Genomic DNA, 26,543 nt, shown 5'->3' with positions numbered 1-26,543 from the left:
TCGTTAGCGCAACTGAACTCCCTGCATCCTGATTCAGCTTAATGGTGTGTCCCACTGTGTGCGTTTGTGAATGTGTATATGTCGTGTGTGATTAAGGTTAAGCCCTACACTGGCAGTAAATGGAGAAAAAAGGGAACGTTGGGGATGGAGCTTCTAGCAGCTTAGCCTCTGATAATTATCAATCAAGAACCTGGAGGAAAAAAAATGTTTTTTTTTTCCACAAACGTAAGCTTGTTTTTCTTGCATTATGTTTTATTCTCTTTACTTTTATGGTCCTCCCAAAGGGGTTTGTGCTCATCTTCCTGGGCGCCGACATTAAAAAAGATTCAGATATTAGTGAAGCTGATCTTGGATTTGTACATTTTTACAATTGAGGGAAATTGCTTCATTTTAAAGTTGGAACTGAAATGAATAATTTACTGGCAGATGATGTAAATCAGAGTCACGCTCAAAGCAGTAAGCTGTTCGACTCTTAAAAATTTTACGCTTTGGTTGTTAACGCTAGCATTTGGGTCTTGGGATCATGTCAGCCTTTATAACTACACTGTTAAAATTTTGCTGTGACTTCACAGTAAATTATTGGATACGTTTTGCATTACTTTCACGGTATACAGCAAAATCCTGTGAATGCCTTTACAACAACATACTGATAAATAGATTCTACTGTGGAGTAACAGTAAAGAACTGTAAATTCCAAGGTTGCTGTAATTTACACAGGTATTCATTGTTATATTACAGGGTAACTTGAATACAACATTTTCCTGTAAATTACTGTGAATTGCTGGTAATTTTTAACAGCCTAATATTAGTGCCGTACTGATGAGCTTGATCAGGTGGGCTGTCGTAATAAACAGCTTGTTGCTCCGTCAGTTATACTGACGCCAGGTAGCTAAATCACATTAGAGCAGTTTTTGTTGTTGTTAGAGGAGCATTTAATTTGATTTTTGTGCCCCTTCTCACCCCAACTCACACAAATAAAAGGTGACCGGAGACTTAACCATGCAACAGGCGCATAAATTAGGTTGCAGAGGTGCTCGTTTCCAACGACGTTGCAGTTGGACCCCTTCTGCAAAGTTCCAAGTGCGGGTCGCGCATACGTACAGTAGGTGCGCCCGCCCCAGCGTAGTCACGCGTGGATACCCCTTTAAAAGGCTCACCATGTTGCCATCACATGCTTCGGCGGCGCGCACGAGTAGGACGTTAGACGTCCCTTCTCCGTCTTCACCTCCGTTTCTTTCCAAAGATTAGGAGAAAAGACAGGAATCAACTAAGACTTTCCCGTTCGGATTTCGGTCGAGGCACGTTGGTTCCGCACGCCGATCGGAGGCGGCTGCGCCAAGCGAGAAGAAGCTCCGTGCACTCGGCTCGGCGTACAGGCTACAAGCCAGCCGAGCTGGCCGAGCGGGGCTGGCGGTTCCGGCGAAGAGGAAGTGCCGGAGCCGCTGGTAACGGGAGCTCCGAGTTGTTGGGAAAACCCAGTTGCGACGATCGATCGAACGAACGAGCGAGCGAGCGATCGGGCGGAAGGGGTCTCGTTGGATCGGATTATTGGGAAGTGGTCCCCCCCCACCCCCCTGGCCGGCTGGACCCCCGCACCAGCGAGCTTGAAGCGGCCGCGAGGTTCAACTCCATCGCGGTAAGTCCTCCGGTATCATCCCGTCTCGTCGCGGGCTTCTTAACAAAGTCGTGTCTCGAGAACGTTTTCGGACACATAATCCTGTTATATTATTTATAATATGAATGCAAGTCGTGGTGGGGAAAGATTCCCTGGGAGTGGTAGTCTGGGACTTGTTTGTTATCCCGGTGCACCCCCACCAGCAGCAGCAGCTACACACACACACGCACACACACATACACACACATTTTCCTCCACCGGTAAAGTGCAAGACAAACAATGTGGTAATAGAGCGAAATGAGGCTAATTAGTCTGTACAGTCCCATAAAACACTGTCGGAAATGCAGCTTGACTCCACAGTGTTGCTCATAGGACAAATCTTCACATTATCATCTCCTTTTACATGGCCCAAAACTGCATCGCCGTGCTGGAAAAGTCAAGTGTGAGGGTATCCAAATGGACCAAAACAATGGAAGCTTGACAAAAATAACCATCGCAACTACATCACTGCATCAATCATATCCCAAAAGGCACAGGTGTGTTCCAAAACACCCAAGAGCCAAGGGTATAAAAACACCCCAAATTGAATCCCGTAGTAAAAATATTGGAGCCCGGCTGCATGAGTTCATTTATGTCGTTTGACTTTTCACGGGGCTAAAAATGATCCAGGTGCTGTAAAGCTCAAGCGTCAAGGATATAAATTGTGTGTGTGGGGGGGAACCACTGGAACATTTTCTCTTGGAATCCATTTATGCCGCTTGAACTACATGATTGGATTTATTGTGCCTTTTTATGGGACCAAAAATGTACTGGTGTGCGGTAAAAGTCAATTGTAAAGACTGCAAAGCCAAGCTGTATAGGAAAGCTGCTGTATTGCGCCCAATCTACAAATGCACTAATTATTGGACTTATTACTTTGTTATTACTGACTTATTCATGACTTGGACTTGCTGTCTGCCCCATAACCAGAAATAAAAAGGAACATGTACAGTATTTTCAAAGCTGTAAAAGTTGAGTGTCAAGTGTAGTAAAATGCGAAACCATTGGAATCTATACAAAAAAGAAGTTGGTCATTTGAAGTTATTTTACACTTTGCGGTAGCAACAAATTTGCCAAGTATGTTGTAAGCTGTAAAATGTGAAGGGCAAGGACAGAACGGCAGAAAAAAATACCCATCGCAATCTTCTATACAAAGAAATATTCAAAGTGCTGTTAAAGTCAAGTGCTGGCGAAACAGAAAATCATTGAAAGTATCCAGTATGGGATTTCTTCATGTTTTTTTTTTTGTCTTTTTCATGAGTCTTTTCACTTATTTTTGTAAAGACGTCTCTGCTATGATACCAAAAGAGGAAACTTAAAGTTGAATATTTTTCAGTTTTTTGTTCTTTGTCTTTCTGTGTTTATTTACAATTATGTCTTCTTGAGCACAGGTCTGACACTTTATGTTGATTATTTTTTTGTGGACAACTATTCCTTAATAATTACCGTATTTTCCGCACTATAAGACACACCGGATTATAAGGCGCACCCTCAATTAATTACACATTTTAAAAGTATTTCCATATACAAGGCACACCGGATTATAAGGCGCACCCTCAATTAATGACATATTTTAAAACTTTTTCAATCACAATATAGTAATACTCAAAAGTAATAACACTAATAACTCAAATAATAACTCTAAACTCTCAATAGAATAATAACTCAATGTCAATATGAGCAACCTTGTTCAACGGTAAACACACAAAATAAACTGGTAAAGCTAACTTTATCGGTTCATTCCCCATCTACGAATCCCAATATCAATATTGATCCATATACAAGGCGCACCTGATTATAAGGCGCACCATCCGCTTTTAAAAAAATAAGGCTTTTAGGTGCGCCTTATAGTGCGGAAAATACAGTAAGTTAATGATTTATTTTTGTGAACAGATCCCTACCGTACCCCCAAAACAGGATGTCTAATATTTTTTTGTTTCTTAAAAACAAGTCTCACACTTATTATTGATTATTTTTGTGAAATAAGGTTGAGAACCCCTGTTGTAAACAACCCAAAGCCTAAAGTCTCATTAGTGTTTTTAGTTCTAGTGTGTGCGTGACTGGTTCGCAAGTCAACATCACAATTCAGAGGTAGTGAGTTCAAGCCTGGGTTCCTTCTTTTTGTGGACTTTTTAACATGGTTACAGGACCTTCAATTTGGGTTAAAGTACATAAGTAATGCGTATTCCTAAACAAGTTCCACAGCTAGTGCACCTTTGCCTTCAATAATAGCTCCTAAAGGTTCTATCATAAACCTGGAGGAGTATTAATGGATTCCTACTGGCTGTGATTTAACATCATAATAAGACACTTTATTTCTGTTATGTCAAGAGTCTTTTTTTTTTTTTTTTTTACACCTCTGGCCTGCATTTTGCTCTCAGTGTGTGACTCATTGAGGGCGGGGGGGTCCTTGGGGGGAACATAAAAACTACGTTCGCTGGCATTAAAGTGCAACAGTAGTTTGTCGGCCGCACATACTTGCAGGTGGACCAGCACCATGACAACATACCGCAAACAGTACGAGTCCCCCGTGAGTATTTTAATGTTCTGTTATGTACTTAGAGCCCGTGTGCCCGTGTGTGTGCAATTATAGACAAAATGAATTGCCGTGATCCCTAACCCAATCGCTAGTAGATGACAATTAGGTCATAAGTGCAATGAGCTCACCGGGGGGATGATTCCATCATGACATCACTGATAAATCAGAAGGTGAGCGCATACAGTGCTCAAGGTGTTTTTATGGCGGGGGGGGATGACATGAGTCACTTGCCTATCTACGAGGTGAAGGTAGAAAATCTCTTTACTCTAGTTGTAAAAAAATCAATGCACTGATTTTTTTAATACACACAGATCCGCTTTTAAGATCATTATCAACTATGGGATCCACCCACTCTGATCTTTGATTCAGACAATTCAGTATCATTCTTGTTATATTTCTAACTAAAGGAGACACTAATCCAAAGGTTTTCTTTACAAAAGCGCATTCTTTGCAACCCCACTAGTCTAAAGATGGGATTTTGTATATTATTGTGTTTGTGGACTATGAAGTAAGCAAAAAAAAACAAATATAAGATGCACATGCGGATAAAACGCACCCTTCATTTTGGGGTGAAATTATGGTATTTACTAGTATTTTCAGGTATTTTTGTCAGATAATAACAGTGACTTTCAAAAACGCCATATATTGCCATTACAGAGGCCCATGGCACTTCGATACACAGATTATGTTTTCAAAAAATTAATACGTCAGCTTGGTTAAATGGTAAATGGACACTTAAATAGCGCTTTACACTGCCATATATATATATATATATATATATATATATATATATATATATATATATATATATATATATATATATATATATATATATATATATATATATATATATATATATATATATATATATATATATATATTTAATTGTTATATTTAAATAACAACATGCCCCAGTGAGTCTTTGTTTCTCACTTCTACTAAAGAGCCATAAATGTCACACAGCAGCATTTTAATTTGTGGCACCTGCGATATTAAGCGCAATAAGCAATACTGTACTTGTAATTGAGCCTGAGCAATTATCAGTGGACTTCTGCCAGTGTAGTTCGCTAATGAGTCAGTGAAGGAGTGACGGACTGGCAGTTAACATACTTGGACGGAGTCTTTTTACGATATGAAAATTGAGCGGAGCCCGACTAGGCTCAGGGGATAGCGACTGGGCCGAACAAGCATCGTCATATCGCTGACGGTCACTGTGAAGGCATTGACGGATTGGGTGATAAACCACCACCAAGTGTCTTTAATGAAGAACGGGGAACACATATGTGATACTTTCATTCATTTAGGTGCTGCTGTTTTAGTTAGCAACAGGCTCCATGGTTAAGAATTTTGAAATGAGACAAGTGCTCTTTTAGCAGGATTGCACTATTTGAATCACATTTGTCTTCATGTTTTATTATTTCTTCTTTTTTTTTTTCTTTTTTTCAAAGATGGAAAGTTTTGGGCAGGTTGGTTAGTGGCCAAAGATGTGATTTCTTTGTAGCCAAAACAATAGAATGTCCACTGAAAGTACTGGGAATGAGCTTATCTTTTTCTGGTCCCACTTGGGCTATCCATCTCACTTTATTACGTTTGCCCTCTTTTTTCTGTTGGAAATCATATTAACCTCTTTTTTTCTCCACTTGTTACAGTAAATGTTAAATGTGCACTTAAAACATCGCTTGTGGAGCTTTGGCACAATTTCCAAAAGATGATGATGATGATGATGATGATGAGTGATTAGTCAGTCTTGAAACAGAGGAAAGGATTGTGTCAGCTTGCGGTAAAAAGAGCCAGTAATGATTATTGATTTTGCCGCTGTACAAAACAGTCCACTGTTTTTTTCTGCTATTCATCACATTTGCTCACACAACCATACATGTGGTGCTATAAAATATTTTTGCCTTTTAGTACTCACTGTAGGACAAAAGAAACATGTGTACATTGTGTAAGTTAATTTCAATTCCGATTCAGTATTTACCTGTCAAATCTTTTTTTTGTGTGTGTGGCTATGATGACAATGCCCCCCACTTCCTATTTTAATATTGCTGCCAGATAATCAGTCTCTATTTAAATTAAGTTTGCTTGTTGAAATGACACCACATCCAATTATTTATCCAAGCATGTTTTGAGCACCTAATAAAAAAAAAATTGGGGGCACGACTCAAATTGGTGGATATTAACCTCAGTGGGAAATTTTGAGCCAACTCGCCCTAGTGAAAAATCCCCAGACACTCAGGGGTTAAGGAAATATGTGCAATAAATAGAATAAATATTCTAGATGTTTTCCTGAGTGCAGTTGTTACATTCAGTGTGTTCTTGGATTGTTGTTATTCAAAGTGTTTACAGCTCAGAGTAGAAAGCTGCTCAGAATCTGTTTTCCTGCTTTTTTTGAGTCCTTTTGAAAGCTTGATGACCAAGATGTGTGGTTTCTGACCATGTTCAGTGTTCGTATGGTGACAGCACGTGAATTGAAACAGATCTGCAAAATTCCGTTGGTTGTTTTTGTTCGTTAAAACCGATTTGACTTTGAATCGAATTCAAACCGGATTCAATCCAGTATGTGTTTCTCTGTCAAAATATAGTGTTAAAATGAGATGTGTTTTTAATAAACCTGCTATAGAGCTGGTGTCAATCAAGATAGTTTGCCGAAACGTAACCAGGAAGAACGCACACGAACACACACGCGATCACATCGCCACCGAGCACCTTCCAGAGCTCCTAGTTTGAGGGGCCGTGCCATCATTTCATCAGTCCGGCTCCCTCGATCGCCTCGCCCCCCCGGCGCACTCTCTCGCAACACGCCCCCCACCCCCCACCCTTCTCCTCCCACCCTCCCCTCCGGCAAGCAGCAGGAAGTGCGGCGGTAAGTTGTCGTCTCGATCTCGGTCGTCGCCAACTTGCTCCGATCGGAGGTTGAAAAAGGGAGAGGAGAATTTGTTGGAAATGTCATATTTGTTTTTATAGGGGCAGGAAGAAAAAAAAAGGGGGGGGGGGGGGGGTTGCCGGAGCTGCCGGCTTGGTTGGCTCGGCGCTCGATCGTGTCCGCCACCGTATCGTCCAAGAGGAATCCGGTTCGAAAATGTGATCGGGATGGATTGGAGGAAAGAAGGGAAAGGGTGCCTTTTATTTTGCTTCTGTACGCGTCCACCCCCCCCCCCCCCCCCCCCTTCCTACCTCACCTCCCTCCCGCAGCCCATATTTAGAGCCTCTTCACATGGGCAATCTACGTCAGGCTTTACTGTATTGCATCTTTCCGACACATGCACATTTAATGAACGTATGGATATATGGATACGTGCATGCATGCAGAGTAAATGTGGTTTGCCGGAGCTCTCTTCAAATGTGTGGGGTGTGGAACAAAACTTGGAATTCTTCGCAAGCTTCTTTTTCTATCTCTCAGAACCTCAAACACGCCAACGCGGGCTGGCTGTCTATCTGCCTTTCTAGCTATCTGTTTGTTTGTCATTGGCTAACATGCAACGCTCCCAAAATAAGAAAAAAAAACCTGCTTTCATTGGTAATTCCAAAATGTACCATGAGAACATGAGTGTGTTCCAGACTGCAAAGGTAGAAAATTGTGAAGTGTCATGGAAAGAATGAATAATTGGTGCAGAAACACACAGTGATAATTTAACAATACTCACAAGCACATGCTATTTATGCTCTACAAAACAATGACTAGTATTACGACTTCTAACTCTCTCGTTAGAACCACAGAACACACATTCGAGTCGGCCCGGTTTGTTCAAAAGTGATCAGTATGAACAGCAACTATCGAGCTGTCGAGTCATTTAATTACCTTTGAAAGGTAACCTGACTTTTCATGCCAGCCATATAGAGCTTCATGGGATTCTTGTGCTTTGAGTCGTCGGGGGTTGGAAAAGGTCAATCACACCCTGAAGTGGACATTGATTGGCTGTCAATGTGTTTGGCACGTGTGGGTGGAAAGGCGAGTTCAGGAGCAGGAGGAAGATGTGAAAATGTTAGAGCGTGTGAGAGTTATCGTTCTGATGAAAGGTAAATTTAACTTAAAAAAAACACAACAGTGTTGATAAAGGGAGAGTGATATTCTTCTTCATCAGGAGCTTGCTTACCACATAAGCAGCTCAACTTTAGCCTAGCACATAAATGCAAAGCACCTATCTGTGACCGCAGCCACAGCTAACTATTGCAACTATTGATATCGCCCCACGTTAGAGCAAGTCTGCAATCTTTAAATATCTTGATAGCGCTAATTATTACGTCCCTTTGACAAAATTAAAAAAAAATCAGTTATGCTGGAAAACACATCAACCTGGGCCTTGAATGCAACACACAAAAAAGGCCAACATTCAGATGAGTAGAGTGCAGATGTGCTCAAAAGAAAACGGTGGTGTGACGTAAATGATTTGAAAAAAAAAAAGCTCAATTTCTGAGTTGTTTTTGAAAACTCAAGCTCAAACAATGCAAATATTCCTGGAACAAATAATTTTCTTTCCTCTGTTGGCAAAGGAAGTTCCAAATATCGAGCTGCCAGTGCGCCTTAGTAATAATGTACCTTATCAAATAAATACGAAAAGATGACTGACAGCGTCAATGAAAGATCGAGCGTTATTATCTTCTGTTCCAAATCGACACGCCATGTGTAGCGGAATGTCATTTTACAAATCGCAAAGGCTGCAATTCAGTCAGTCACCCTGAAAATAAAAACAAACTTTTGGGTGTTTTTATTACGACGCGTCTTCCCTCCCTCCTGGGGTGTCATTAACTCTGACGTCCGTCCCTCATCTATTTGTGGAAGCACGTCTGCGTGGGTTTCCTTTCTTTCACGCTGTCGCCACGACTGTCAGTTGAGTCTTGTGCTGTTAATGCTGCATGACACAGCTCAGTAGGCCTTGATTAGCTCGCCTCTGCCGTCTCAAGTATGCAGGTTAAAAGGGAGCGCGTTAGATTTTACATGTTTTCCTAAAGAGCCTGCAATTTGGATCCGGGGATAGCGTTGAAAGACATTTTAAGAGCTTGAAGATAATGGATAAAAACATGCAAAGGCTGAGGAGTGTGTAGTAGATTTTTTTTTTTTTTTAATTCTGGGAAAACTATGTCTTTGAAAAACAAATGAAAGTCTGAATTCCATGAATATTTGGAACGTCACAATTAAAAAGACGTAAATTGGATGAATTATGTGAAAGTAAAAGCACATAAAAAGCGCAAATAATAAAATATAATGTAAAATGATATTAATATCTAGTAATATTTAATATGTGTGAAGGCTCTCGTCGTCCTCACTCATTTGCATCTTTTAGGCGTTTAAGTCAGAGACGAGACTCGCGCGTAAGGATAATGTTAACGGTCACGACTCGATGCAACGCTTGACATCAGTCCTGCTCCGAAGCGCCGCGTTGGCCCATTGCCCAACCCATTTAACATCTGCTGTATCACTAAACCAGGGCGGTGGGAATTGGCCAACACTAATGCCACGACACAAATTAGTGATTATGTCCTTACTGAGAAAAAGGTGCTTATAAGTCTGTCAAACACCTCTAGGCCATGCAGGATTATTTATCCTCCCTCATTCCCTTCATATTTTTTTTTTGAATCAAACCAATGAACAGTGCATTACCAAGTATTAACTTTCACAGAAATAGAAATACAATTCCTAAGAGATGTTTTATGGTTTTTCTTGCACGTGCTATCGCCGCCAGGCTGCATCCGGAAGCATGTGATGACCCACACAAAGCAGAAAGGTTCCCGCTGGGACCACCACCCTCCGCGGCCACACGGTGGAACCATGGGCGGGGACCAGGCCGAGCGTGCCCTCCGCTTCGGCCGAACGAAGAAGATCTGCGAGGTCATCCGGCGGGGGAAAAACAACAAGGCGATGAAGGACAAGAGGAGCAATAAGGCGGAGGAGAAGAAGTGGGACAGGAAATTGTATCCTCTGCGAGGGAGGCTTGGAGAGGGCCTTAGCTGCCGTGTCCTCCTCACAAGGTTGGAGGAAAGCATCAGGAAGAAAGCTGAAGAAAGATCTCTCAAAGATAAGTCCAGGAAGGCGAAGCTCAGCAATGCCAATACGGCGTCTAAAGTCAAATCGGCGCTCCTCGGCGCACACGTCTCACAGCCCCGCAAGCGACGCCTGGCCTCGCTTAACGCCGAGGCCGTCAACACTCTGCTCTTGGACAGGGCCACCGACCTCCAATCGACTGCCAGGTTGGCCAAAAAACACCAGGAGGAACCCATTAATGGAGGCGGCTGCCCGGATGAAGCGGCGCCTCCAAAAGCCACTCGTGGGGTTGTGTCCAAACTGTCCTCGTCACCGAAATTCGACCAAATCTCCAAGAAGGTCAAGAAAGCCAGGAACGCAAGTGTAGACCAGAACCGGGCCTCGAGCTTGGCGTTCCTGGATGTGCCGACACCCAGGCGACTGGCCGGACTCAATGCCGCCGCCTTATTGAAGTTGACCAGCTCGTCCGCTGTGTCCAAACAGCGTGTGAAGACCTTATCTAGCGCTACTACCACGTCAGACTGCAAGACCCCTGGCCAGACTCCAAAACAGCCCACCAGAGTTAAACACAAAGAGAGGTCCCAAAAGCAAAATGAGGCACCTGCGAAAGTCTCCCCGGTGCCCTGCAGTTGTGCAGCCTGTAAGGAGAAGGCCGACTTTGAGCCCAAAGTGGAGTGGGAGCCCGGGACCCACGCTCTGGCCAAAGCGGGCTACCAGTCCCGCAGCATGTTAGGATACTCCCTCAAGAACGTGAAGGAAGAACAGCTGGAAACTGAGCTGAGCCCCTGCTACTGCTGCCCCCCCGAGGGCTCCGTGGAGTACTGCCACCGCCTGGCCTTCTTCCTGGGTCATCCCGAGTCGGGCGACCGAGGCCCTATGGGCTCGGGCGGCGGGCCCGTCAAACGCGAGTGCCTGGTGAGCACGCCGTCCCTGACACACTCCCACCCGGCGCTCACCCTCAGCACCCATCCCTGCCTGTGTTACTACGTCCACATTGCGCCACATCCACCGCCGCCCCACACGGGGACTTCGGCCACGCTTGCCCCGCGGCCTCTGAACTTTGCGCCACCTGCCTTGTGCCCCGATCGGACGATGAGTTCCAAGCCACTGCCTGGGCCCCGCGTCACCCACAACTCAGGCCTGCCTCACCCGACTTGCTGCAACTCTGTGGCGTCACCGTGTTACGGTGATGCTTGCGGGATGGGCGGCTACACCTGCAGAGCCATTCCTCCCGTCGCCAGCAGAGGGTGCTCTTTCAACGCGGGGTGCACCGGCTGCTCGCATGGCATCAAAACAGGTTTGTAGGAAACAGACTTAAGCCTCGGGGCGGATGGATCTAATGCTATGCTAGTTATTCCCAAAATTTGATTAGTACACGTTTTTTTGTTGTTTTTTAACCATCTGATCTCTTGCATTCGCGCAAACCCCGAAGCGCATTTATCCCGGCAAACCTCGGCTCCAATTTGGTGTATGGCGATAACGGAATTTCAAATACTATCGACGCAGTCAACCGAGTCTTTGAGTTTTACGGTCGAGATAAACACAACAAGGTTACTGAATGGCCTTGTGCAAGTCAACTCCCATTTGAAAGATCATTCCTAGGCTCCACTGCACAAAGAGGACCAAATTCTCTCAAGGCGCGCTGTCGCGTGCTTTTCTGCCACTATAGATTTTTCCAATCCACTTAAGTGTCATTTACACACCATCGTGCCAGATGCGCGCTCTGATTTGGGAAACCCTAAAATGTGGGCTTTTCCTGCCAAATTTAACCTTGCACTCATTTGCTCATGTGCTTCAGAGTTCGAAATGTCAAGCAAATGTAAGGCTTATTAGCACATTGATACAACAAATGTCTTCACCTAGGCTAGCAAAAATAAACATTGCCATATAAGAACGCCCAAATTCCCTGTGGATGTGTTACAAGTATCAGGTGAAATTATTTTTTTGTATGCACAGATCAGCTGTAACCAACAATGTTGGCGTCCTTTAAGATAAAGAGCACAAACACTTGTCCATGTGCCACATACACACATTGTAGTGTATGAAGTGCTGCTACCTTGAGTGAAAAAGCGTTGATTGTCTTTGAGCGCTCACTTATTTCTATACTTTGGACTTTGCTCCTATTATTAGGAGCTAATTATCTTCTTGTCGTCATGGCAACAAACCTGGGTTTGACATCCATTGGCTGGGAAGTACGGTAGAATGCGGCGGAAGTTGAACCGCAACGCATCTTCAAAGCATCCCAGCGAAGCTAGTTTGCTGTAATTGTTGATAATAATATGTCTAAGCCATTTGTATAAAAGTAGTTTTCAAATATGTGATCCTACCATCTTCACAATTTTTTAGAAACTTACACCACTCCTCAAGGTGACCGCAACGCCTCCATCCTGGTGCCGCCATCTTTGCCTCTCTCCAACTGCTCTTTATCCAGCGTGCCCACTTCCACACAGACGACTAACCCCCACCTGCTCACCCCGTTGTCGGGTGACGAGCAGCATCAGCTGCCGCACCGGGGACGGCTAAAAGCGGTCGCCAACTGCCCTTCCGGCGCCTCCGACCCAGACCAAAACTCTGGGCCTCGGTCCATACAACAAAAGCGGATTGGCCGCAGACGTGCCACCAATGGATGGCGGCCTGTGGGGGTCCCCGCAGAGAAAGAGGTTTTCATTGCGGTGAGATTTAAAAAAAAGGAAAAACAGTCAATTTCTCTTGGCATAGTAAAGGAATCATATTTTCTAATTTTGCGATGACAGGGGGAGGACGAGACGGTGCTCAGGCAGTGCTACGAGGGCGTGGAGAGGGACGGCGAGGTGATCCGTGTCCGAGACACGGTGCTACTGCGCTCGGGCCCCAGGAAGAAGTCACTTCCTTACGTGGCCAAGATATCAGCCTTGTGGGAGGATCCCAAAAGCGGTTAGCAGGAGAACCAAACGTTGATGGATGATGTGTCAAGGTTACTGATGTTCCGTATGCTATGCGTATATGTGTTTTTATTGGTCGCCTCAGGGGAGCTGATGATGAGTCTTTTTTGGTACTACCGACCGGAGCACACGCAGGGAGGCCGGGACCCCAGTACACACTGCGAGGTGAGATTACGACTACTGTAAAAGAGCAACAATATCACTGCCGCAGCATTTAGATACTCTCGAGTGTTTACTGCATCTGTTTACTGCTTCCTTGGCTTACGTTTTTTTCATTTTACGAAGTGGAATACACAAATACTAGACACAATTACTATGTTCCCCCCTAAATGCTGATTTTTTTAAATCTAATCCTTTGGGAATATACAAAATATAGGCACAATCTTATGATTGTTCGTTGGCTTTTTCGAAATTGTGATGTTACCACCCAAGGCGACAGGAGAAATTCTCATTCCCGCTCCAGACAACTGTTTTGGTTTTCACTGATCATGTATGTTTATTTTAGTCTCGCAAACAAGCACCAAATGACCTCAAAAATGTTTTGAGTAATTGAACCCATTTCTCCAATCCAGAACGAGATCTTTGCCTCTCGACATCAGGATGAAAACAGCGTAGCCTGCATTGAAGACAGATGCTACGTCCTCCCGCTGGCCCAGTACTGTAGGTGAGGGACAACAATCAAGTCTTGATGAGTCTCAATGTGGACAAAAGTAGAAGTTAATTGAAAGTGTGGTTAAGACTCTCAAAAATGTAGCATTCAATGCGAATACACTAGACAATTCCGTTTTTCTACAGGGATGGGCTGGGCAGCAATTTATGCTGCTCCAATGCTCCACTGCAAATTTAAGGACCAACTTTCCTGATGCTCAATCACCAGTAGATGGCATCAATGGGACATTCTAGATTCTTTCTCTTATGGTGCCCCTTTTTTTTAAGGAATGCGCTTTCATTGATTATAAAGAAAGCTTCATCCATTTAATACATATCTTTTAGTCAGTATTTTAACCCAGTATAGTCTGTAACTGTTTTATCATCACCTTTTCATTTGCTATCTACCTGTTTTTTCCCTGCATGTAAGTATTTATTAAGAGTTTTAATTGTATTATGTTGTAAAGTGTATTGAGACCATGCATTTTGCACTAAATTAATTGACTGATTAATAGATATAAGAGCAGCATAATTTGTGAGTCTAGGCTTTCAAGGAATTAAAATTTTATAGTCGGGACAAGCAAGTTCTCTGTTTGAATGAGGCCATCTTTCTATATTTGTCCATAAATTGAACCTGAGAAGGTTGTAACGATATAACGTGTGTGTGTGTGTGTGTGTAGATATTGTGCCTTGATGAAACGTCGTTCCGAAGGTGCCCTACCCATCAGTGGCAGCGGCAGCGTGGTTCCCTGCTGCCCGGATTTTGCCCCGCCCTCCCACCGCTGTGTGCCCACAGACGTGGACCCCGAGCTGGTCTACCTCTGCCGACACGTCTACGACTACCGCTATGGACGCATACTCAAGAACCTGCAGTAGGAAGAGGCGGCATCGCGTGGTGGCTAGAATTTTGTCTTTCAATAGACATTGACATTACTAGGCATGGGCCAGTATCAGATTCTGAAGCAAAAAGCACTTTAGCAAAAAAAAACAAAAAACAGCTCTTCACGATGATGACCCAGACTTTTTAAAACCCTGCTATACCTAGAAACCTGGATCTGATCTATGCCTAGTCATTTCAGATGTCAAAATTCTGGCAACATTGGTGTTACAGTCATTTTAATAACGACATTGCTCATATTGGTGACGTCGTTTCTACGACCTTCCAGATATTGCCGTCGCGGTGACGTTCCTAACAGACATTGTTGCAATGCAGAGTTGTCATATAGCTGACGCTGGTGGCGCCATTGCACGCGCTAGTGACTTCGTGTCATTCCTGCAACATTCCCGACTTTGGCGTTGCAGCGTTAAAGGGACTTAATGGTGTGGTGGCTCTCATGAATGAAACATTCTGGCACCATCAGGGGTAAAGAGATGAAAAGTGAAGCCGATTTAAAAAAAAAAAAAAGCTTAACAAAACAGAAATTCCAATTCGCAGCAGTTAAGCGTTCAAGAACTTGTCCCCCCCCCAAAGGAATAATAGTGCGTGTGTGACTAGGCCAAGCACAGAGCCCTTGAGCTGGCTGAAGAGGTTACAGTCAAATCGTCGTACGACGTCTCGGTCAGCTCGCTCGTATTTTCCGCTTCCGTCAAATCAGATTTTTCTGCTTCCTCTCCTCCCTCTCCAGCAGCCCCCTTTGCCTGCCAGGCATGCTGAACACCAGGCTGATCTGGGCAACCGTCTCTCACATGTTTCCTCCCTAAAGCACCTTAGCGCTATGTTTGTTTCGTTGGTAAGCCAGTGGCTAAGGTTCCAACACTGAACCTCCACTGAAGGAGGAGATAATGGACAGTTGTGTGCATTTTTGTGTGTAAGTATGCGAGTGTTGTCAGTGTGGATAAATGTGAGAATGTGTGATATGTGTGCATGTTTTTGTTTCTTTCCAGAGAAGCTTTCAGGCAATCAAACCAAACAAAAGCAGCTTTTTACAGGAAGCCGGACTTCAGTGCCGCTCACTCTTTCTGACATTTTTTTTTTCTTCGTTTTTTTATTTCCCCTGAATGCCGCTCAACACAATCTACAAAATGTCAGACCAAAGTCCACTCAAGATGTTTCTCTAGCTTGAACTCCTGGGTGTTTTTATTTCTCTTTTCTCAAAAGGGCAAAACAGGGAAGGGGCTTAGGGCTGCCGCGTCGGCTCAACGCGAGCGCAGCGTGTGGATTTCACGAGTGGGCAAATCTCGGCAACATCATAAATTGGAGCCAATCAAAACCAACGGCGGCTTTCACGCGGGCTAAAAAGTTCATTTCCGTGTTTTAAGTGAATGAGACAAAGCCGCCGACCACATGCTGCCAACCATACAGTATCCACAGAACACATTGTGCTTCGCAACAATACGCAACCATATTTATTGGAGAATTTCCTACATAAATGCGGAGGAACTAGGATGTCGCGCGCCATTTGCAATCCAACTTGGTTTCCATTGCTTTTGCCTTTGTTTGAATGCCCACTGTCTTTTAGCTTTAGCTTCTGTTTAGAAAGCCTTGTTCAAATTGCACTGAATCATTCCCAAGGATGCTATTATGGTGGGGCAAGAAGAAGGAAGTGGTCGAGATGTCTGCTTTCATCAGTGTGAACAAAAAATATTACTCGTGACTTGTGAAGAGGTTGAGTAGAAGTAGTGTTGCAGTTTTACCAATACTCCAATATGGCTGAAGCCATTCCTCATGAATTTATATGTATACATCTATCTATTTATGCCTAAAAGAGGAAGCCATTATTGTGCAATGGAGGGTGCATGAATCTAAATATTTGGCCCTAATCAGAGCCTGAAAATGTGTCGTAGTGATCTTGACAGAGCCCTAATAAATTAGGAATATTTGACGTTACTTTCCGATGATGGCACACGCAATATATTTTTAGATGGCTTTTTAATTTCCCTTCTGGGGTGCAAAACAACTTCATTGCATTTCATTTCATTTAAAATTTATGTGAAACCAACATGTTAAATTCCCCTTTAAAAAAAAAATAAATGTACATATTTAAACCCAGCACTGTTTGAATAGACACATAGTGTAGTATTTTTACAAGATCTGTATTAATTATTTTCGAGGATATTTAAATGGAATCAATTGTATACTGTACTTAAAGTCAGTTTAACTTATTGGGGGGCATGCTTTTCGGAATTGATTATGTTCTTTGATGAATGGTATTTGATTGATTGAAAAAGATTTGGTTTTTAATATCATGAAGCTAAAGAGACTTCTTTCCTTACAAAGTGGCCACTATTGTAAGAGACGGCACCTCAATTAAGTCATGGGTATGTCACCCATATAAAATTAACATTGTGTATTAACTATACAGCAAAAAAAAAAAAGAATCGACAAGCTCTTATGGCCATGCAGAAAGCGTGATCTTCCACAAAAGTGTTTTGTTTTGTCTTATTCCCTGCAATTCCCCGGTAAGATGAATTTAAATGTTTTGAAAATTTTACCACATCATGGAGAATTTGTTTGAATTATTATTGACTTTATTTATTTATTTTAGTTTATTATTATTATTATTATTTGAATCAAGCCTTGAAGCCTTATTTATATACTGCTTGTTAAAAAAAAATAAAAAGGGCAATAAATAGTGAATAATCGGGATTAATAATCGGGATTTCGATATTGACCAAAAGAATTGTGATTATTATTTTGGACATAATTGTGCAGCAATTGCGCTGGATAACTGCTATTGCAAACGGAAAGTCGGAAGTTTTTCGAAGGAGTGACTCCTGCCAGTGTGTCACACGACGCCATTTTAACCATGCCCCCCCCCAAAAAAAGACAATGAAGTACTACATATAGTCAGTATTTATAAAGGTTTTCGTAAATTAACTTAAAACACAAGAATTATTCTTAGAAATAAGTCCATTTATAGGGTGAGTGGTTAATGTGAGGCCCTAAGATCACCCAAACAAAATTGTTCATCAGTTGCGGTCTTACGGCCATGTGGCAGACACAAACCTTCATTATCAATACATAACAAAGACAAAATGCACATAGACCAACATCAATCTTTGAAGATAAGTCTCAAATTAACATTTAAAACATTTAAAAAAGAAACCAAAAAACAACCCCCCCATTTCACGGCCGCCGTCTTGTTACGCTTTTGTGGTGAAGCAGCTGAGAGAGTATGAGAGATTAGACGTTTTTTTTTTGTTTTTTTTGTCATGTCACACAGGAAGTGTTTTGAGTCAAAACGAAAGCAGACTGTGGTCCGCATCTATGCTTCTTGTATATTTTGATATATCTGGAAAAAAAAAAGTCTTGCAACGACGATGTATAAAAATGAACAAAAAAAAATGTTTCGATATTTTTGCAGTAGAGAGGTGTCTATCGGATATTATTGCCACTTTTTTTCTCGCGCCCTGGAAAAGCTCTTGAATTAATGTAACATCCCTGCTGATTTTAAATGTTGCATTGAAAAATATTTATACATTTTAATAAAGTTCTTTGTGAAATTTCTGTGTCCGATTTGTCTGTTGTTCTCTCTGAGAAAACTCACAGTAATTAAAAATTTGGCTCGTAATCTTTCATCCGTTTGATCAAGCCTTGAAACTGAAATTATTTGAAAAGCGTTTCCATTAAAGATGATTACAGCCTTAATGAAAGGTCATATTATGAAAAAAAAACAAAAAACAGGAGTGCCTATACATCCCTTTTAAGTTTTAAATTGAACAAGTAATAGTTTTGTTATTTTGTGTTTGAACAGACAAAACCAATTTTCTCGTTCAGCTATATTGCCTGAAGATTCAGAGCCACTTTCAAGCAACTGTATTGTCTGAAACACTCATGCAAAATTAGCCATTGGCTTAGCAGTATATAAACCGGAATGACTTATTCCCGTCTGAATATCACCTTGGTATTATTGGTGAAAAACATATATTCAGCTAAAATTAGTGTGACATTAATTTGAATTTTCTTAAACGCTCATTTTATTACAAAGTACACTTTGTATCATTTAAAAAAAAATAATAATAATAATATATATATATATATATATATATATATATATATATATATATATATATATATATATATATATATATATAATTTTTTTTCTTCTCCCTGTTCTAGGAGGCTATTGAGTGCAAAAGGGAAACTGTCCTCTCCGTTTTGTGTCATCAAAACAGGAAGTATGCTATATTTCCCGGTAGGCGAGATGAACGCGCATAAAGATCTCCACAGGAGGGCAGCATTGAGACAAATGTATGTGCATTTGCGTGGATTTGTGGAAGGCGGTGTTGCATGTGCAAAGTCTTGAGGTCACACTGAGGTCACTGCATTTATTCAGGCAGGTGCAAGCAAACATCCCTGCTGGCATCATCTCCCCTCGCCCCCTCCCCCCGTCACACTAGACATGTCATCTTTTTCAATTCGTTTTCCCTTTTTGGAAATATACCTTGCAGGAAGTCGCTTTTCTTGTGTGTGTGGGCCTTAACTGTAAAAGCGTTTACCTCGGTGTACTCGTATACACACGGCCGCACACACAAAGTCTACTCCCACTGGATTGCGCGCCGAGATGGCTTAGCAGGCTCTTAATCTGTCCTCTGAGTGACATCAGCCTCTCTGTGCCCTGGCTAGCCTGTGAAGGCGCAGGTGGGCGGCGGGCGCGGTGAAATTCGTGGGGTGCGACCGGCTGTTAAGCGAAGGTGACCCACATCATGGCCGAGGGCGCGGCCGAGGGGGACGAGGAGCTGCTGGACCCCAGATTGGGCTTGGAAGAGGACCCTGGGGCACTTAAGAGGGACTCGCTGAAGGAGAGTTGCCACAGCGACTCCCTGTTGGTGCCTGACGCCGACTCCATGACAGGTAGATGAAGCTTTTCTCGTTTAAGCTTTTAAAAAACGAACGTCAAATATTAAAAGGGAACGGGAAGTCACCTGATACAAATTTACATCCAAATGTCCATCCATCCATTTTCTGTTGCCGCTTATCCTCACAAGGGTCGCAGGTTTGCTGGTGCCTACCCCAGCTTCTTCAGACGGTAACATCCAAATGTGTTCATTCACAAATAAAGCTATGTAAAATACTCTAGTAAAGAAGAAAAAAACAAATAATTTTGAAAACAAAAACATACATGCATGGATTTAATATCTTTGAAATAAAAAAATGCAATCTCTAAAAGGTGGCATGTTTTAAGTTTGTGTTGTTTTTTTTTTAACTGCAAAATACTTCGCACTGTTTAAGGGGTACAAGGCTGAAAAGTTTTTTCAAAGGGGGGAACACGACTGAAAAAATAAAGCCTGAGAATCACTGACTTAAAACACGGAAAGCAACAGCACTGAAGGACACATTTGTAAATCTTGAAAATGGCATATGAATATTTTGGCAGCTGCTATTGCTTGTTTATTAAGAGAAACCAGCCGGAGTAGCTGCCATATTAAGAACACCCAATTTATGTGAAGGACAGAAAAATCCATCCACTATCTTAAATTCAAAAGACTACTTGAGTCGTCTTTTCAGGCTCTTATTTAAACTAAAAAGTGACAGAAAAGCTCTGCGGGAACCTCTGCTGATTCTTTCATCTTTGATGTTGGCTATACCGACGTTAACTCGCGGAAGATTGCCATTTTCCAGTTCTGCTTTTTTGGATGCCGAGAAAATAGACACACGACTTTGGGGGCCTTATCTGCTAAGGTGCAGAAACAGGTCTTCGCTTGTCCGAAATGATTTCTGTTATTTTACATATTTTAGCCACGCCCACATCAATCAATCAATTCATTTCAACTGCAAAACCACCATGGTATTTATCCCAACATATAATGCTGAAAAATAACATAAAAGGATAATAATTAAAGATTTACGGGCTCGTCCGGTATTGAATTGCGTGTGCCAAAGCGACCTAAACAGTTTTTCAAAAAGTCTCCTGGGTGTGTGCAAATTTTGAAATGCGTATTAACATTAGATGAACATATACGTGTATTTGCATGAAAGCATGCAGGGAGAGTGCGGCCTTTGTACGTCCGAGATGGAGGTTCGTGCTGCTAATTCCCTTTTACAGGAGGGGGATTATGTGCTATTCTAATCCCAATCCCCATATGGGGAGTGTGTGTGCGTGTGTGTGCCTGTGTATGTGTGAGTAAGCGGGTGCTCTCACGGATGGTTTGAGAGAGGAGACAAACAGGAAATCAGAAGCCGATTATGGTGTGCCCCATTGATTACAGAGGTGCCTTGATTTCTGAGTTCAATTTGTTTGCTTAAATTTGGTAACTGGTTAATTGAAATGTCATTTATTTAAAAGTAACAAAACCAGCAAAACTAATAAAGCAATAAACTGTTTCAGAAAGCTTATTTGCTGTCTGTAAAGTAGTATTTGTGTTGTATGTGTGCCTTTAAGGGGTGTGTCCTAAATGAGCTGGATTTAGGTTTCATTGCTGCTCCCTCTGCGGTGTATGTATTGACCACTAGGCGGCAGTATAATACATTCATGGAGACAAAAGAAGTTTCTCAGTCATTTACAGCAGTGGTTCTCAATATGGGGTCCGCGAAACCCCGGAGTCCATGAAATAATTTGGGTTTTCAATTAAAAAAAAAAAAGTGTTAATTTCATTTTATTTTATATAATATTAAATTGTGACGATATATATGACCCTACAATGAAGCAATCAGTTCAACCAGTTTGATATATTTAAAAAATGTAATCATTTAGTCGGCGTTTTGTGTCGACAATTGCTTGCTAACGAGGCGACAATAATGCTGTTTTGATTAAATAATAGACACCAACCTGTTTTGGGGGAAATGGCCTGATTTGTTATCAGCAGGCAGGCAATTTGCAATTTTTATTTCCCAAAATTCTTTATAGCTGAAAAGTAACAAATATAATTCTTGTCAAATGAATAAAAGGGCACTTATGTTTAGCTTAAATGATTTTTTTTTTTTGCTGACATTTGCAGTGGTAGTTCTTGGAAAATTTACTTTCTAAAAAAGGGGTTCCTGACTCCAAAAAGCTTGAGAACTTTTGAGTATTATACTGTCAGTCTACATGTGTTGCTACACCACACCGATGATATTTGTTGGGCTTGTCTGTGCCTTTTCCCATTATTTTCACACTAAGCAAGTAGACTTTGAGGCAAAGTGATATGATACGCCGTATTGCTGAGTTTGTTGGCCGCAGATGGTCCTAGCATATAACTAAATTGATAGGTCCTCCGATGTGGGTTCCTCCTCCACTTGCCCCAGTGAAGACGTTCCCCAAAAGGAGACAGTAAGGAAGAGGGCACATTTTCCCTGTTTGGTCTCCTTTTCTGTCAGTGACATGAGGCTTATGTATGAGGCCAGTGGGGCGGGGTCAAAGAGGCTCAGTCTGGGGGATTATGGTTGTACCCCCTCACCCACACACCAATTTAGGCTGATTTGGACCACGGCTGAGGTTTTAAGCTCCGAGCGAAGGCTTTAGGCATCAGAGCATCCTGGTCGTGTTGCCAGTCGCCGTGGAAACCGGAGCAGGCTCAGCATCAGCGGGCCTGGATGCCACAAAGTGGGGTCAAGAATCGCGTCTTTGGAGGATGGACAGTGATGCGTCACATGTGAGTGGATCCAGGGGAGGCGTGAGGAGGACAGAGCGAGTGTGCTCTCGCGAAGAGAGAAAGAGGAGGAAGACAGCCAAATTAGCAGAAGAAGGTCCGGCGGGCCTGCAGAGATTCCATTCGGCGTCGCCGTCCAGCGGTTCACATGGTATAGACCACCATTTTGGTTGCTTTTGACACCCGGAGTTTTGTTTACGGTCCCATGTGTCCAGCTGTGCTTTGACCTCCTTTTCTTTAGTCTGACTCTCTTGCGTGTGATGGGAACGGGGTTGGAAAGCTTAGCCTTAATGCTGATGAATGTAAAAATATGGGTTTTATTTACATTTTTTTAGTTGTTTAACATTTTTTATTCAGAATATATTTTATTTGATATGTGTTTTTTTCTGATAGACTGGCTTCTCCCCGCATTGCAAGAACATCTAAAAGTAACATTAAATGAGCACGAAAGAAAATAGATGGGTATTTTTGAGTATTTTTATTAATAAAATGAGTTATTGGTTTTAAGATCGTTTAATGGATGTTATAAACTGAGCTATTTTTAAGCACTTAAAAAAATATATTAATTGGTTCTATAACCACCACAGCGACCAACAAGTAGCATAGTATAAATAAAAAACAAAACAAGTGGCTGTATTCCCAGAAATTATATTTAAAATTGTTGCAACTCACTGTAACATTATGCAATTTTTGCATTAGCACTGCAACGATCAAACTCAAAGTAAAACAAAACAAAACAACATACATGAATGATTACTTTAAAACTCCTGCACATAAATGTTAAATAAAAATTATACCCAAGTTTAAAAAGAAGCCATCTCTAAAGATTAAATGCAAATGTGTTGCACATTTACAATTACAGGTAAATACAACTAAACAGTAATTGTGTGATTAGATTTTATATCACTTGAAGGCCCATGAAGGCCGATGTATGTTTATGCAGTACTTTTCATTGAGTATGAATGCATCTTTCATAGTTTATATTTCATTTACAATTTTAAAGACATTTTTAATGGATAACATGGAACACAATTCCACAGTTGTATCGAGAGAACGGCTGGCGATAACGGCGACGGACCCATCTGTCCATCCGTTCCACAAATCCGCAACCTTAATCATGAGACCTGACGTAAACAAGCCGGGGATTTCACGAAAGCCTCGCTGATTCGCGTTCAATGTTCAACGCTGACAAAATGACATCATCCGTTTGCGTCCACGCCCCTCCCCCACCCAGATGGTCGCAGTTCGGTGGCCAGCAACTTGGACGTGGCCGACCGGCTCACCTACCTGGAGCAGAGGATGCAGATGCAAGAGGATGAGATCCAGCTACTGAAGATGACCCTGGCCGATGTCCTTAAGAGGCTCAACATCTACGAGGAGCACCAGGCCATCAATGCATCTGGCAGGAGGACGTCGGGCACTAAGGGTTGGCAAAGATCTCTCTTAATTACAGCATCACTTTTCTTTATATCTCTGTCTCTTCACTGTAAACTAGAAAAGTACAATTGGAAAAAATACAACTCAAAAAGCACAACTCACTCAGTTGTGTTGCAGTTAGAAAGAAAAATCCCTTCTCGCCAATTTCATTAATCACAAAATCAGTTATCGGCATAAAATTTGGTTAACACGCCTGTAATGACGAGGAAACATGCCTGACAAGATACTGATGGCAATAAAACACAAAATTATAATAATTAAAAAAATATACAAACCATAGCTTCTTGGGGTTTGTGAATCAAATTAATCAATCATCAAATACATTCTGTTCTGTCTTACATGCACTTGTTCATGCAAAAAAATAAAAGAAATGATCATAGAAGACAGCTAATAATCATTATGATTAGCTGGCAGAAATGTGTCATCCAATCCAATGCCTCCAAGTGAAAAAAAAGCTCAATTTTAAAGACCAAATTTGGGTCCTTTCTCATAAAGACCTACTATAAAGATGAACATTTCTATCCTTACATTAAAAAATAACCCTCAATTGATTTCCCCACAGGGAGGCCTATCTCAATGGGCCTACCCCCACGAGCACCCTTGGGGATCTCTGGAGTGGCCAGCTTGAGGAAGAGTTCCACGTTACCGTCTGGCGCTACCTGCAGGAACTACAGCCCAACACCACCTCGCTGGTGAGGCATATTATTATACAGGAAAAAGAAATGAGATTGGAACATTTCTACCAGTACTTACTTGATCCATCTTCTGTGCAGTAGTGTCAGGAGCCCGGCAGGAAGTGTGAAGGACAGTCCGTGTAAGACCTCCAAAACGCGTCCATCCTCATCAGCATCGTCCTGTGCAAGCGCACAAGAAGGGTGCGGATACCTTAAAAAAAAGTATATTAAATATTGGCTAGCACGAGAGTACATCTAAAGCAATGCAGGAATGAGGAGTTACGAAGAAAACATCAATGGTTCTAGTCATGACACTTGTGGTACACCTTGATTGAATGCAGAGTTGATTTCACAACATTAATTTGAAACCTTAACCTGATTTTTTAATACTAAAATTGGCATCAAAAATTCATTTGAGACCATAAGCCTCCTTTGAATGATGTCTTTTACCCTCAACCTTGTTTGGAAGGTCATGTACTTGTTGTTGAATATTTTTCAACCACTTCTTTTCTTGCTTAGTGCCTTAGCTTTCGGAAATGCAATATAATTCATTACAATAATGTGCTCTCCTTTGCCAACAGGAGTAGCAGATCCAAGGAAGGAACTTCGAGTTTAGGTAAAACATTCAAGTTTCTCCATTAAGTTCCTTGCGGAATATTTTCCATGGGACACTGATGTTAAGTTTGTTATGACAATGCAGGCATGAGGCGCGTGACACACAGCAAAGGTAGGATTCACCGCCGATGACGTTGCTATGCTATCTAGTTCTGAGTTTAGTATTTGAGTTCTTTCTCTGTCTACCTTTCATTTATTTCCACATCTCACCATGACTTCTTTCCCTTGTCCCCTTACATGCTATCCCCTTCGCATTTACCGCCATCCTACCTCCTCCCCATCTCACCGCTTCACTTAGTGACTATGCAGATCTATCTGAGCCCCCACGCAAGAAAGACTGGGTCTTCTGAAACCACCGCGACATCTACCTCCACGGTGCCTGCAGCCGAAGGCAGCGGCGGGCCCGGTGCCGCGCAAGCAAGAGGCACGGCAAAATCCGATGCGAGGCGAAAAAGCCCGTCCTTCATGTTGAACCTCCAGAAGACAACCTCCAACGTCACCAATCAGCAGATCGCACAGCAGGATGCTAGCTTCAAAAGCCCCACAAAGTCCCCCAGCCAGTACTTTCAGATTTGTTACTGAGCAAAAAGAAACGATGCCTCCATTTTGTTGTCACATTACCTGTTGGTTGCTTTAAAGCCAAACTCAAGCCCTTATTTGAAACCATATTTCAGAACCTTCTGCCTTGTTTCAAACTCCTAAATTGAAGGCTTCAAATCCTCATTTGAAGCTCTAGCCTGTTTGAGATCATAACTCAGATTTGAAACCCTAACCCTGATTCAGAGCTAAATGGTTGTTTGAAATGCTAACTTTTGTTTGAAATCTAGAACTTTTTGCTGGCATGCTTTGCTACGTGCTGCTGTTTTGGTTAGTAACATGGTTAAATAGTGTCAGTTTTATGTTTGTGAATCCATGGTAATTACTGATAGCAGTTTTTTTTAAACCCACCAACTATTAGAGCCATGACCACTATTTGTTGAAATATGGTATTTTAATGTAGTTTGAAATCGTTTTCTCTCATGTTATTGTTATTATTGCTATTATTACTACATTACTATTGTTGTTGTTATTTTGGGGGCGGAGAATGTGCGTGCATTTGCGCTGATTGCATCTGTTGTTTGTCGATGTACATTTCCACAATGTGCACTGCAAAGACTTACGTTTCAGGATGTAGGCTACTATCATGTGAGGTTACGTGTAGTAAACATTTAAATAGAGCTGTGATTTTTTTTGAATATAAATGCGTGTCTTAGACTATGACTATGGGAAGAAATTTGGTTTTTAAGGAAGGAAACAAAATGTTTTCAAAATCACATAAATGTTTTGCAAACAAAATTCAAATCTATTGTTTGATTGCATCAACACAGACGTCAACTGTATCCCGCGGAGAGCTTTAGCGCCCTCCTGTGGTTATATAACCCTCACACGCATGCAGTATTGTACTCCATCTCAGTCTATCTATCTATCTATCTATCTATCTATCTATCTATCTATCTATCTATCTATCTATCTATCTATCTATCTATCTATCTATCTATCTATCTATCTATCTATCTATCTCTTGCAG

At 42.0% G+C, this 26,543-nt stretch overlaps 2 protein-coding genes across 4 annotated transcripts; both read left to right on the top strand.

Moving 5' to 3' along the window:
* The first annotated feature begins 1,204 nt into the window (after positions 1–1,204).
* LOC148407245 (bromo adjacent homology domain-containing 1 protein) lies at positions 1,205–18,185 on the top strand. Its single transcript, XM_088402676.1, has 7 exons — positions 1,205–1,636; positions 9,875–11,470; positions 12,520–12,845; positions 12,927–13,086; positions 13,180–13,259; positions 13,667–13,758; positions 14,423–18,185. Exons 2-7 carry the CDS (start codon positions 9,895–9,897, stop codon positions 14,616–14,618), a joined length of 2,430 nt encoding a protein of 809 aa, XP_088258802.1. The 5' UTR covers positions 1,205–1,636; positions 9,875–9,894; the 3' UTR covers positions 14,619–18,185.
* Positions 18,186–19,268: 1,083 nt separating this feature from the next.
* LOC148407244 (uncharacterized) lies at positions 19,269–26,311 on the top strand. 3 transcript variants are annotated; one of them, XM_088404053.1, is made up of 7 exons: positions 19,269–19,536; positions 23,485–23,676; positions 24,250–24,379; positions 24,461–24,562; positions 24,943–24,977; positions 25,062–25,088; positions 25,275–26,311. In XM_088404053.1, the coding sequence occupies exons 1-7, from the start codon at positions 19,389–19,391 to the stop codon at positions 25,556–25,558; spliced, it is 918 nt and encodes a 305-aa protein (XP_088260179.1). In that variant the 5' UTR covers positions 19,269–19,388; the 3' UTR covers positions 25,559–26,311. The 3 variants fall into 3 exon arrangements, with proteins under 3 accessions (XP_088260179.1, XP_088260178.1, XP_088260177.1); XM_088404052.1 differs by lacking the exon at positions 19,269–19,536 and adding an exon at positions 22,067–22,401 and having other exon boundaries at positions 24,464–24,562; XM_088404051.1 differs by lacking the exon at positions 19,269–19,536 and adding an exon at positions 22,080–22,401.
* The last annotated feature ends 232 nt before the right edge of the window (positions 26,312–26,543 follow it).

This window comes from Hippichthys cyanospilos, chromosome 20 (assembly GCF_059441005.1).
Source record: "Hippichthys cyanospilos isolate Australia breed blue-spotted pipefish chromosome 20, RoL_Hcya_1.0, whole genome shotgun sequence".
Lineage (NCBI taxonomy): Eukaryota > Metazoa > Chordata > Actinopteri > Syngnathiformes > Syngnathidae > Hippichthys > Hippichthys cyanospilos.
This window is presented reverse-complemented; position numbering and strand designations above follow the sequence as displayed.